This window comes from Primulina tabacum, chromosome 8 (assembly GCF_025594145.1).
Source record: "Primulina tabacum isolate GXHZ01 chromosome 8, ASM2559414v2, whole genome shotgun sequence".
NCBI lineage: Eukaryota > Viridiplantae > Streptophyta > Magnoliopsida > Lamiales > Gesneriaceae > Primulina > Primulina tabacum.
In genome coordinates this window covers 1,692,328-1,706,548 of record NC_134557.1, presented here as the reverse complement: position 1 = coordinate 1,706,548, position 14,221 = coordinate 1,692,328, and the positions used below count along the sequence as shown (strand labels likewise).

The 14,221-nt window shown below is 37.0% G+C and overlaps 1 protein-coding gene and 2 pseudogenes across 1 annotated transcript; 1 reads left to right on the top strand and 2 right to left on the bottom strand.

Annotated features, from left to right (window-relative positions):
• The first annotated feature begins 206 nt into the window (after window positions 1-206).
• Window positions 207-4,800, top strand: LOC142552784 (fimbrin-5-like). The gene is made up of 14 exons (XM_075662611.1): window positions 207-984; window positions 1,067-1,237; window positions 1,371-1,630; window positions 1,760-1,931; window positions 2,031-2,073; window positions 2,164-2,228; window positions 2,330-2,446; window positions 2,713-2,924; window positions 3,251-3,406; window positions 3,481-3,680; window positions 3,927-4,084; window positions 4,164-4,260; window positions 4,360-4,451; window positions 4,565-4,800. The coding sequence occupies exons 1-14, from the start codon at window positions 898-900 to the stop codon at window positions 4,721-4,723; spliced, it is 1,989 nt and encodes a 662-aa protein (XP_075518726.1). The 5' UTR covers window positions 207-897; the 3' UTR covers window positions 4,724-4,800.
• A 202-nt stretch (window positions 4,801-5,002) lies between these two features.
• LOC142552783 (BTB/POZ domain-containing protein At2g04740-like) lies at window positions 5,003-8,956 on the bottom strand (annotated as a pseudogene).
• A 3,285-nt stretch (window positions 8,957-12,241) lies between these two features.
• LOC142552781 (polygalacturonase-like) lies at window positions 12,242-14,099 on the bottom strand (annotated as a pseudogene).
• Between the last annotated feature and the right edge of the window lie 122 nt (window positions 14,100-14,221).

Here is a 14,221-nt window from a genome sequence, read left to right as displayed (position 1 = left end):
ACCTTTTGATTTAATATAATCCTTTTTCAATTAATTTTAATATAATTTGCACGCGAGTATATAAATTCAAAAAATGAAAATCAACTGGAAAGTATATGTATACACGCGCACACTGCTGACTGCACCCGCACCCACCCTGTGTACGATGAAGATGAAGCGAGCTTCCTTCGCTTTTGCAACCTCAATATTCGCGGGTCCGCAAGCTCAAACGCTTTTTTCTCTCAATTTTCTTTCTCACGCCCGCATTGCAACAGAGATTCAGAAATTAAATTAAATTAAATGGAGAAAAAGTTGTTCACCCTCTGGGGGAGTTATTGATTCTATCCAAAGGTACATACAGCAGATGTCGGACTATATCTGTTTTTTAATTGCAGATTGATGAGAGTTTCTAGTAGAAATCACTTGGGATGAATCTTATTGTGAAAGGAATAGTGGAGAACGTATGCATGCATAATATGATCATAGTTATGAGACGATGATATTGGTTCATCTGTATGCCTCTGCCGTTGACAGAATGGCTGTCTCGGAATCGGTGATCCAGAAGGTTATGTTCTTTACTCTGGTGTTACGTAGCAGAATGTACGGAGCGTGGTAGTTTGGATTTACAGTATGCGGAATTGCTGTTGTACTGTATATGTAAATAGTGTCGGATATCAACGTAGCTAGCTTTTGTTTAACTAAATGGTGTGTGGATAGATAGCGATCTTGGGGAGAAACTGTAATGGGACTAGAGATATATCGCTGCGACAGCCAACACAACATCTACTGCAAACCATGAAGACATCACTGCATTTTTATTGTTCTTGCTTAGAACTGACGTGATATAATTTGGTGTTGGGCTTTGAATTATTAGTTTTGGTTATGTTCTTCAGGGAATATTGAGAAGTACAAGGGAAAATGTCGAGTTTTGTGGGTGTTGTCGTTTCTGATTCTTGGCTTCAGAGTCAATTCACTCAAGTCGAGCTGCTCACCCTCAATTCCAAAGTATGCACTGGCTAGTTGTGTTTTTGTGGTGTTGTTACTTGTGTTTTTAAACATAATGAGGTCACTGTTTTCATTCCTACAGTTTATCTCGACAAGGAAGCAGTATGGGAAGGTTACATTGGAAGTTTTACCACCAGTGATGGTTAAGCTGAAGGCTATTGCAGAGACCTTGACACAGGATGAAATCAAGGACATCTTAAGTGAGTCCTTTTCTGATTTGGGTGATGAAATCAATTTTGAATCCTTCCTTCAGGTACGTATTTTAGAAAGCAGCAATATACTAGTTGTATCCTAACTAACCAAAAGGTAAAGCATTTATGTAGGCATGCTGATCTTATATCTTGTTTGTTCTGTTTCACGGATGATGGATTGGATTTATGATTTAGGCATATTTGGACCTACAAGCTCAAGCCACGGCGAAAAAGGGTCATTCCAAAACTCTGTCCCCATTTCTTAAAACTTCATCTTCATTCCTCAAAGCTCCAACAACTACTCTTCGTCATACAATCAGTGAATCGGAGAAGTCCTCTTACGTTAGCCACATCAATAGCTCTCTCAAAGAAGATCGATTCTTGAAGAAATATCTTCCAATTGATCCATCAACCAATGCTCTCTTTGACCTTGCCAAGGATGGTGTTCTACTATGGTACTGAAAGAGGACCCACCTAGTAAATTTTTCAGGAGTAGTATCTTTCCAAATGCATCCATACTTGGAGATGCACCCAAATAAGCTGACAAGAGTGGCACTTCTGATTTTTTTGACCTATTTATGCAGTAAGCTCATTAATGTGGCTGTTCCTGGTACTATAGATGAGCGAGCTATTAATACCAAGGGTGATTTAAATCCATGGGAGAGGAATGAGAACCATACGTCGTGCCTCAATTCTGCAAAAGCAATTGGATGCACTGTCGTTAATATTGGCACACAAGACCTTGTTGAAGCAAGGGTAAGCAAGCTACTGCTAATTATATTTAGGAATTTCAGCAAATGTTACTCACTTGTGCAGTGAAATTTGATGACCATAATCTTCTCATTTATAATGCAGCCTCATCTAGTTCTTGGGTTGATTACTCAAATAGTCAAGGTAAATCAAATTATCTCATTAACATTATTGTGAATTACACAGTGAATCCAGACATTGCATATTAAATTCCATTGCTTTTAATGTATTCAAATACAACTGTTAGCCGATCTTAATTTGAAGAAGACTCCTCAACTTGTTGAGCTGGTGGAGGATAGCAAGGTAACAAGCAGACCACGAGTTTTTACTTAATTAACCCATGACCTGATAGCCAAATCACGGTATTATTTTGCGTGCCTCAAAATTGTTGTTGCAAAATGTAGGATGTGGAAGAGCTTATTAGCTTATCTCCGGAGAAAGTGCTGTTGAAATGGATGAATTTTCATCTGAAAAAAGCTGGATACAAGAAGTCAGTCACTAATTTTTCTTCCGATTTAAAGGTAGTACATGATTATAGGTCCGTTTTTCTTATTATATGACTTCTTTCCTGTTCTTTGAGTATCAATCAAAGAATACGAAATGTGCGTTGACTGGCAATGGCTCATCACTTTGAGGACATATAGCGAGATTGAAGTAGACTTGTGTTTGTGAATTACGCGAAATTAGTTATCCCTTGCATTAAGGGGCTCCTATCGGCTATCACCGTGTGTTTAATAAATTGTGGTACTTTCTGTCTAAGATGGTATCAGTCTCATTTTATTTGTAGGATGGAGAAGCGTATGCACACTTGCTCAATGCTCTTGCCCCAGAACTTGAGACAACCAAGGCACCGGAGGCAAAGAATCCTAATGAAAGAGCAAATTTGATACTTGAGCAAGCAGAGAAACTGGATTGTAAACGATATGTTACCCCAAAGGACATTGTCGAGGGCTCGCCAAACTTAAATCTTGCATTTGTTGCTCAATTATTTCAACACAGGTTAGACTGGAGGTTAACTGATGCTACAACGTGGAAATTTTGCTCCTATTTGTCTTTCCAGTTATTTTGGGTAATGTCGTTTTATTTTCAATACACCATGTACGCTTTTGAGAACAATCCCTTCCAAGATTCAAAATTAACGACAATAATCTTTACAAATTACCCGTCACAACAAGTATAGTGGAACCATAGAACGTATGGTTCACACTTGTTTTAGCATGTAGAAATGCTTGTTCCATAAAGTTCTATTTCTGTACAAATTCCTGATCCAAATTTCATTTAACACTCTTTTATGTTTTTCGTTGCTCGTTTTATTTTTGTTAAAGAAATGGGCTCTCTGTGGACAACAAGAAGATTTCATATGCGGAGATGATGACAGATGATGCTCAAACTTCGCGAGAAGAGAGATGCTTTCGGCTGTGGATCAACAGCCTTGGAATTGACACATATGTCGACAACGTATTTGAGGATGTCAGGACGGGGTAACGCGTACATTTCTCTGTTAAGATGGTGGTGTTTTTGCACTTTGCATTATGGTCATTCCTCTTGCATGCAGATGGGTTCTTTTGGAAGTGCTTGACAAAACTTCTCGTGGATCTGTAAATTGGAAACAGGCTACAAAACCCCCTATTCTGATGCCCTTCAGGAAGGTTGAAAACTGCAACCAAGTAATAAGTATTGGGAAGGAATTGCGCTTCTCCCTCGTGAATGTAGCTGGAAACGATATTGTCCAGGGAAACAAGAAACTTATATTAGGTAAGGCTGCTTGAACTTGCTATGTTGTTGGAAGCAGTTTAAATTTTACCATGTCTATAACACCTTTATGAATGCCATTTCGAATTTCATCGGTTAATATGAAGGGAATGAAACGTACAAAGACCAACTTTTTAATAGCATGCTTGGTTCTGTAAGAAAGTCAGTTAGCATCACGAATATGCTCTTTTTTAGCCTTTTAACACCTGAGTTACACCTTCACAAATTAATCAGTCCTCTTTCTTCTAGCTTTTCTATGGCAGTTAATGAGATTCACTATGCTCCAATTATTAAAAAATTTGAGATCTCATTCCCAAGGAAAGGAGATTACAGATGGTGACATACTTTATTGGGCAAAAGGCACAGTGAAGAAATCCGGTAGAGAATCACAAATTGACAGCTTCAAGGTAATGACAAAACATCGATCACAACAATAGCATCAGTTCAGATAACACCTTTATGTAAATCTTTTTGTCATACTGGCAGGATAAAACCCTTGCAAATGGGATTTTCTTTCTTGAACTGTTAAGTGCTGTGGAGCCTAGGGTCGTTAACTGGAGCCTTGTAACAAAGGGGGAAACTGGTGAGCAAGTTTTTTTGGATCGCCCTTGTAACAGAAGGCAAAAAGGCTATACCAGATATTGTTTCATGGAACTGAAAGTGGATATCATTGCAAATGCAGACGAGGATAAGAAGTTAAATGCAACATATATGATCAGTGTTTCCCGAAAGCTTGGATGCTCCATATTTTTACTGCCTGAGGACATTATGGAGGTTAGTATATGTACTATACAGTTTGATGTGCAATCAGTTCGTTTATTCCAAATGACAATAACCATGCATTCCAAAATTTTATGACAAAAATAATATATTCTTGTGATATGCAGGTGAACCAGAAAATGATATTAACTTTGGCAGCAAGCATCATGTATTGGAGCCTGCAACGAAAGGTTGATGGATTTGATCACTCAAACACCACGAATGAAGGTGACAAAACTCCAGATGCATCTACAGGTGGCGATAACCAAGACATGCCGACAGGCTAGCATTGGTAATTCAGCATCATCTAGTGAAGATACAATGTCTCAACGAAGCGCAGCGATTTTTTGCATCCTAAGATTGTATTAGGTATATATGTGTCCCAGCAGAGGAAACGGGGCAAAAAAGAGATATCCAGCAAACATAATCATATGTTGCTACATTCTTTACCACCTTTAGAAACAGGTCAGATTTCTCCATTACTTTCGTACAAACAATCTATGCAAAAGAGAACCAGATGCTATTCACAGTGTTATGTGAAATTTATTTGCGATACATATATCAGAAACGATATATTTAATTAAACATAAAATATAATTTGAACTTATTCTGATTTCTTTCCTACAACAAAATCTATGGTTTATTTATGAATATAATAAAAGCTTGGGAATAAGTACAATCACATTGTATACTAACATTCTCGGGATTCATGATAACCCATGATTTCTTCAAAAAATTTAAATGGACAACTCAGATTCACCAATTTTCTCATGCTCTGCCATAAGCATCAGCATCTCGAGTTGCTTGTCGAAAAGCAATGCACTTTCGTCCCTCTTGTCAAGTTCAGCACCTTCAGACTCAAGCCATTTCTCTCGCAAATTGTCGAGAAGATTTCCCTCAACTGTGTTCGCTTCAGCTCCTGGAGCACTTGGAGCTGTTGTTCGAAGAGTCGGATCACCAGATGGGGCTGGAAGAGTAAGGAGCATTGCACGAAACTCCGGAGTCTCAGCAAACGTCTCAAAGTTGTTCGCCATGGAATCTAGAAAATATTCACGAATATTTGATACACCATAGCTTCATAAGAAAAAAAATTTGCTTCAGAAATATCAAGATTAGATGCATGAACAATATTTCATAAGCTGCATATAATAAAAGAAACTGGGTTTAAAAATGAGGATAGAAATGCTTGGTGGACATAGAAGTCTCCGGCATATCTTGAAATAACCATGGCATGTATCTCCATAGAACGAATAACCCATGACCTAAATTCTTCATTCAACATTAGCAATAAAAATGGTGTCCCATTGTATTTTAGTTATTGAATCCACAAGAAACAGATTAGTATATCATCGATGTACATTTTGTTCAACTAACATAATATGCAATAATGATTACAAAGAAGAGGACACGGACAAAACCACCTCGCAGTATATCTATCAAGAAACTGAGAGACAACGAAAAGAAAAGGTAAGGAGGAAACATACATGTCAGATAAAATCAACCAATGGCACAATTCTGCTGGTGAAACCGTTTCTAGTTGTGGGAGCAATGCATCAGCTACCGCACGTTTAAGATGAAATAGCAGATATCTTGAGGCAGCATCAAGAATTTCTTCAGCCTGCAAAATTAAATACTAAAATAACACGATCGAAACATAAAAAGGTCCAGCAATTAGAGATTATGATTAGCTTGTTTTGTCCTTTTTATCCACTTTGAAGGTGTAGGAGAAACAAACCTGATCAAGGTCTATGCCTGTCAGACCATCAGTATACCTGAATAAAAATAATATTATCAAGATGGAAGTCTATAGATTAACAACGAGAGGGAGAATCGGGGTGTTGAATAAGGTGGTCTCGACTATAGACTGCTTCTTTCAGAAGTGGATTTATATTGAATACCAAATCATTTCAAAGGGTGATTCCTATGAAGAGCCCACAAAAACACGTAGGATGATGATATGGAAGGCAGAACAATTATCAGGAGCATCAAGGGAAAAAGGGGTAACGACATGTATCGATACGATGAAAAGAATGAATGACGAAAATGCAACAAACGAAGTCAATTCCAGTCCTTCACAGTCACAACAAGCCGTCATCCATAACTCAAGTAAACAATCAACCATGAATATACTGTTAGGATCACAGAATCACACACACAATACAATTTCAGAATGAAGAACAAATACGAAATGGAATATTGTATTCAATAGTAAATGGGAACCCAGAGTTTATGTGCTCTGTACAATGCCTCTCTCCCTAGCCAGATGCTAGTGATCACTCAATGGAAATCTAACTGAATACTCTCTCTCCCTCTAATTGATATTTAATCCCCCGCCCCATTTCACGTGTTTTTCCCCTTGTTCCTCCTGATATACACTTTTACTATTTTGGGTTTCTCAATGTTTATTCTGCTTGGGCCCTTTGCTGTATTTGGGTCCAATGCACCCAGGTCTCTTACAATTGAACTTGGGCTCGTAACATATACAATTACTAGAGTTTTATTAGTATTATTACTCTCAAGCATATTTGAGAAGGCTGAAAGAATGAGAAGAAAAACCTACATGTAATCTATTATTTTCTCAAAAGCCTCTGTGCTCAGATTACCATCATTTAATTATTTCTTTTTAACTGACCCCTCTCTCTTCAAGAGAATTAGTCATGCGAGATAATCGTGCTTTAAAGTATTCAGATCTTGATGCTAAGATGGCTTGATGGCAGCAGAATAAGTTCTTCTCCACCCTACACAAACATCTGCAAGATCATCTTCTGAATAATCCACATGTGTTGAATCAACTAGAGATATGTCACCATTAACAGTATATTCTAGGTATTGTCCTCCAGATGACTTGGCAAGACAGACTTGAAGGAGTCTACTCAATGCAGCAGGAAGACGATCTTCTTCAGAAAGAGAGAGGCCATGCAAGATAAACCTTTTCTGGGAGTTGTCTATTTCTCTGAAGGCTTTGTAATCAGCGTGCCTCTGATGAACTATTTCTTTTTAATGAAGTCCTTGTAAAGAATGGCACTTACAAACTCTGCATATTCTAACAAGATCCTCCATGTTATCCATGACAATCTCTAGCCTATCAGAATAAAAGAAATGGAGACGGCTAAAAAGATATGGATAAAAGAGCTTTTCCCTTGAAAATCGAACTTCCTTTTTTTCTTTCCAATCAACTTGAAATTTTTTCCTAAAGAAAGGAGAACGTGCACTCAAGATGACTCTGTGTGCTTCAATGGGTCTTCCTTGCACATAAAATAGAATATCCGGGGGAGAGTAGCTGGAACTTGATGCTCCATCGGATGAATTACCTACCATTCCATGTTGAATCACTAAATAATAAGCACTCCTAGTCTATAACAAAGTTTTTCCAATCAGAATAACAGCATACTTATATGAGTTCAGAATATAAAAAATAAACTCTGCATCCTTCTATCCTTCTATAGAGCTGAATTTCTTACAAAACAGCAAAAGCATCAAAGATCAACTTTCTGTGGCAAAAATCCGTAGCTTACCAAAATAGCTACTGAAATATGATAAGCGGAAGTCTCTGCCACCAAAAAATAAGAACATGTAAACTTGTAAGCAAATAGTTCAATCACAGAAACGGAATAACTGGAAGTCTAATCCAGTCAATCTAACAAGGTAGTGTTCTAGAAGAGAACCGCGACCAAAATAGCCATCAAAGAAACAGAGCACATCACTTAAAAAGCACCTCCATTGTAATATACTCAAGTTATGATTGCGAATGATTCAGTTAATGTGAAGTTTGTCACTTGAAATGCCCAATCATATTCTAAATACAATAACTAACGTATCAAAGATGCAATCTTCAACTCAGTCAAACGTGGTAAAGGAGTAGAAGGATTGAGATTATCAATGCTGTTAGGCTTGCAAGCCTAGAAAGTGTCTCTCAATGCAGCCTGCAACGGTTGGGGAGGCGGCGGTCCCGCCTCAAAGGCCTTTAGCAGCTTGCGAACTTTGAGATTAAGAGCCGCATAGTGGCAGCGGTCGCCATCAAATGTGTGCTCAGAGCAGATAGCACCACTCTTTAACAGCGTCAGCGCCGCATCTAAGTGCCCCGCAAGGCAAGCGTAATACAGCGCTGCTGAATCCCATGGATCCCGAGCGTTCACGTTCACCCCGCACTCCAGTAGATACCGGAGCCCCTCAACGTCGCCAGCTCAAGAAGCCTCGAAAACGTCGCCGCATGAAACCTTCTTCAGTGGCATTGACGAGTCGAAATCCTCCGCCTCCAGCTCAATCTCCTCCAGTAGCTCCGACATGTTTATCTATGGACGATTTTTCCCACAAATTTTCGTTTTTATCAACAAATTTTTACCTTAATTATCTGAATGATTGCAAAGATGATTAATTTATAGTTCCGAAATTGAAATCGAACAAATTTCCTCCGGTAGATGGAATTTGAGAAAACGAACAAGACAGCGAAGATTTTCTGCGCCTGGAAGGTGAAACGGCCCAATTGGGTTTTAGAAGCTTTCTTAAAATTCATAAATTAATTCTACAATAATTAACCTTTTTAAAGAAGTTTAAACAAACCGAATGGAACTTAAAAAATTGAAAACTTGAATTAGTTTTATTCAATTTCGATATTAATTTGAAATCGAAAAATTAAATTTTTTCGAAAGATTCGAATATATTCACAAATTATTTTAGTAATCAAATGATTCAAAATCGCAAAAACTTGTGTGACGATCTTACGGGTCGTATTTTGTGAGACGTATCTTTTATTTGGTTCATGCATGAAAAATATTACTTTTTATGCTAATAGTATTACTTTTTATTGTGAATATCAGTATGGTTGACCCGTCTCACAGATAAATATTCGTGAAACCGTCTCAAAAGAGACATACTCATTCAAAATTTATTTATTTAATATATAATTATATTAGATTATATTAATAAAATATTAGGATTCACAACCAGTTCATGAACTAACGAACAAAATAATTTAAGCTTGAGTGCGACTTGAAAAACGGTCGAACATATTCGAATTCGGTTAAAATTTGATAAGCTCGAATATAATCAAATATTATTCTAACAGACTCGAAAAACTCACGAACCGTCTAAGTTGTTTTACAACCCAAATCTTAATAATTAAAGTTACTGTAAATTATGGAATCATCCTTAAAAAATACTTTTCTTTTTACATATCGACGTTAAAATATTTGCATTGAATGTTGTTAATTCGGTCAGTATGGGTTTCTAAAAATTAAATGTATTCATTCGTTTTATTTATAAACTTCCCTTTTTTTAGAGAAAAAAAAAATATGTGAAGTTAATAATTCTATTCAACACAAAGATCGCACGCGTCATTGAGGTCAATTAGCTTTTTAAATGATGAGAAAGTATATAATAATAAAGGATAATATATTCATATCAATAGATAACGTGACATATACAAAAGTGCACTTGGAATATTAGTTCTTTAGTCCGCAAGAAAGACATGATTTTCATATGAATGAATCACACGATGTTTATGTACCTCCTGCTTCTTGTGTGAGGCGCTGAGTTTTCCAATCCATTGGCGAAACACTAGCAATAATACTATCATATTAAGATACTGCAACAACAATATGCTTTCAATAAAACTATACGTTACGTCAAGCACCATGTGATATAAAGAACTTTCTAAATCTATCATATTTTTTTATTACTTATATCCACGTTCACGTACTTTCAAAATCTTATCCCACGAGAAAGCTCATCGGGCAATTCAGGGACAACGAAGTGGCATGGGGTTTCACGAAGTAACATGGTTCGATACAAATCTTTGGGTGGAGAATCAGAGGAATTTTTTTATATATATTTCCTAAACTATGGAGTGAGGAAGGCTCGAACTCGAGTCACTATACAAGGGAAATCGGAGGAATTTAAATGAGCCTTAGATGCCGAGCCATTTGTTGGATAGGCCAATTGCCGCCCTGTCTTTGAAAGGATGATCCTTGCAGCAGACTCCAGTAAGCTTGGCAAATTAGTTGACTTGGGACTAATTGACTCAGTACTACAGTTGTTAGCGAAAGTCTTTTGCATCAAAATAGTAATAATTCAATAATACCAATGATGAAGTATGGGTCTATGGGAGTTTTAACCCACTCACATCAAGTGGAAAGGAATATTCCTGGACCACTTCGTTTTAAGCCAATTTTTTTTTTTCTTTTTAAAGAAACTTGGTTTGAACCATTTGATTTCACGTACAACCGATTTTTATCATGTGTTCCAAGGGAAAGTTTGGAATTTGTTTATGGACCAATTTTCAAGTTGACCAATAATTTTGATTTATTAATTTTTATCACTAAATTATATCAAATACCTTTTGAAAAAAAATTTAAATCATTAGTGAAAATTTTAACTCTTTCATTTTAGTATTTAAGATTAAGATTAACATGCTTCTAATTTGAGATATAATCAAATGAAAAAAAAATAATAACTTGAAAAAATATTAGATTTTTTACTTCTTGGATCTTCCGAGATAAATTTTTTAATCAAATGGGATTGTTGGATAAAAAAGTGGTCGAATTTCTTTTTTGTCGAGAAGAGTGGTTTTTGAATAGAAAATAATAATTACTAATAAACAGGGTTGGCTTTCAAGGCAAAAACTTGGGTAAGACAGTTACGGATCGTATTTTGTGATAATGATATTTTATTTGAGTTATCATTGAAAAAATATTACATTTTATGTTAAAAATATTAATTTTTATTATGAATATCGGTAAGATTGACCAGCCTCACCCATAAAGATACGTGAGACTGTTAGAAAAGAAACCTACTTTTTCCCAAATTATTATCTATATTCATCCTTGAAAATAATTACAAACACGAAGTGACAAAACCAAGGCAAGAAATGCACTACTAACTCTATAAAATCCATGATATACCAATACAAATATCTCATAGGAAAACCAAAGATTGATGGGATGTAACCCAAAAACCAAAGATAGAAACAAAGGCAAAAATAAATTTAGTACCCTAAATATGTACCGAATGTGTGAATCTAAGTCTCTGTCCTCAGAGAAGTATTTCATCGAAGAAGTGTTGTGCATGACCACCGAGTCACATCAACAAGGCGCATCGCATGCTGTCTCTGACTATGAGATGATTGAGCTCAGACGCCTGCGTCAGCTCCGCCGACACCCACATGGCATCGGTTCCACTTATGTGCTGGTGCTGCGAGATACAAGAAAGCAGCGTGAACGAAGCTCGTACGATGCCGCAAACGATCCCAGAAAGTATTCCATGGCTCCAACGCGATCTAGATGGTCTTCCGCCAATCCCAGCGCCCAAGAAGCTCTCGTCGACCACGCGGGAAGTTTTCTTCATGTTGGGAGAAGTTTCTTGAAATGTGCCGCCACTAGTAGAATGAAAGTAAACTAAATCCGGGGCAGAGGGAATGATTTAAAGGAGGGGGGATGTGATTGATAGTGGTAAGAAAGTGGTGGGATTGATAGTGGTTGTGCTTATCAACATCTTGCCTAATTGATTGATGGGTGGATTAGCTTTATAAGGACCATATTTCTTGATTTTTGTTTGGGTTGGGTCCTTATTTTAATTAAATTTGAACCCTTTTTTATACAAAAATTGTTGTCTTTTACTTATTTCTTTCCCACAAAATGATATCAACATCTAGCCCAATTGACCAATACTTTGTTTATTCGGTATCGAAATCTTCTTGATGTTTTATAATAAATTTATACATTTTTGTTTGGATTATATATCATTGACCAAAGATATAATTAGTTAGTAAATTAGTGAATTTGATTAAATAAGTGTGATATTCATAGCTTCGAAACCTTTTTCCTTTTATCTCATTGGTGTAAATCAACAAAATTGAGATAACAAGCGTACGTAAATCTGAAACATTCTAAAATCTATACCTCTCTTCCAGTACACGAGGTATTGGTTAAACACCAAAAAAAAAAAAAATTCTAAAAAATTAAACTAACTTAAGCCGATTGTGCTGGAGCAGCACACAAGGGTGGGTTCTGTTTCCCGGTGAGCTTAGGCTTGATGTTGCCACATTTGGTGGTGATGGGGCCAAGTTTCCCGTCGTATTTGAGATCTATGTCGCCGATCTCGACGTTTTCGCAAGGCTTAGTGCCACTACAAACAAGTGTCACGGCCACTGGATCGTTGCTCGTCCCCCTGATGTTATTCAATTTAACGTTGCTGATCTTGACCAGCGAAGGTGTCTATACAAAGCAAAACGGGAAAAAAAATGGTTCGAGTGTCACTTTGTCAAAATTGCATTCAAGGGAGAGCAGGGGACGCTTTTGTTTTTAAAATAACATGTCAAATACAAAATTTCAGTTCTTGTGAGAAAATCTGAAAATCGTCTCACAAAATTCCTATGTCATTTTAAAATTGAATATGTTACATTCCATACAACATAGAATAGTTAAAAAAAGGGAAGCTTACTTACGTCGAGCTTGCATTGGTTATATGGGCAGTATTCTTGATCAATGACAATAGGATAGGTAACATTGTCCATGATGAGGTCTTCAAACTGCAGATTTGTCACTTGCAAACGGGCTGGAGCCGAGGGCCATGTTTTGATCCTGACCCCATTCATTGTGCTGAGGAAGGTGCAGTTCTTGACATAGATCCCGACTACGTCCTTCTCGGTTTCGGACTTGCCTAGGCTGCCTACGCTAACACCATGTCCCGGCCCACAAACGACGTTCGTCGGTGTTCGGACTCTCGCCAGGTGCGGAGATCGTGAAACGGAGGAATGTGACGTTTTGGGACCCGATCACGTTCACATGAAAGTTCTTGCTGTCCTTGGTTGTCACGTCTCGGATGATTGAGTTATTAATGAAATTGAAACTCAGATTCTGCATGTGTGGATTCATTTAAGATGACTGGTCTATTTCTTGAAACCAAACATAAGCACATATACCATCTTACTCCAAACATGTTTAAAACCACAATTTCTTGAGAGTAAGATATATACTAAATATAAGATGAAACAACATTGCATAACAAATGTTTGAATCAACTCATACATAGTTTGCTTTTAAGTTTAGACTCGACTTACCAATGGCAATTTAACACATTTCTGGTTCTTGCCACAATCGTTTCTCTTCCAAGCTTCTTGCCCTTGGCCGTCGAAAACACCGCCACCGGACACGGTCAGATAATCGACGTAATTGATAGTAACCCATTCTCCTTGTTTGTTAGGCATTTGGTTGGGATCTAAAGGAGCTTTCAAATCACCTTGAACTTGAAGCTCAATGGGAGATTTATTAGGTCCTACCAATTTCACTTGGGTCAATTGCCATGTCCCTTTTGGAATAACAACTGTGCTTGGTGTTGTTGATGCACACGCCTCCTTCCATGCCTTCAATAAAGCCTACAAGAAAACCTAATATATTATTTAAACAGAAATCTTGATTTTCTACAAAAATAGTTAAATCTCTATTTTTTTTATCAAAATTTTTTAAATCAGTTGGCGTATATATTTACCTCACTGATATCTGCATTGGGTTTTGCACCATACTTGGTGATATCAAAAAGTTGGGATTGCACTTTGGCAATACAAGCCAAGAATGCCAAAATGAAGAGAATTTTGCTTATAAAAGTGAGAGCCATTAATATTGTCTGATAGAAATATTTGTATTTTAATTAAAATGGTATTCTTTGTATTGATGCGATTTATAGTGTTAAAAAGGGGAAAGTTGCGTGACACAAAACATGTCCTACCAATCCTTCTATTCCTTTCGAGGACCATACGTAGGAGTGTAGGAAGTTAAGGTTTCTTGGTTTGA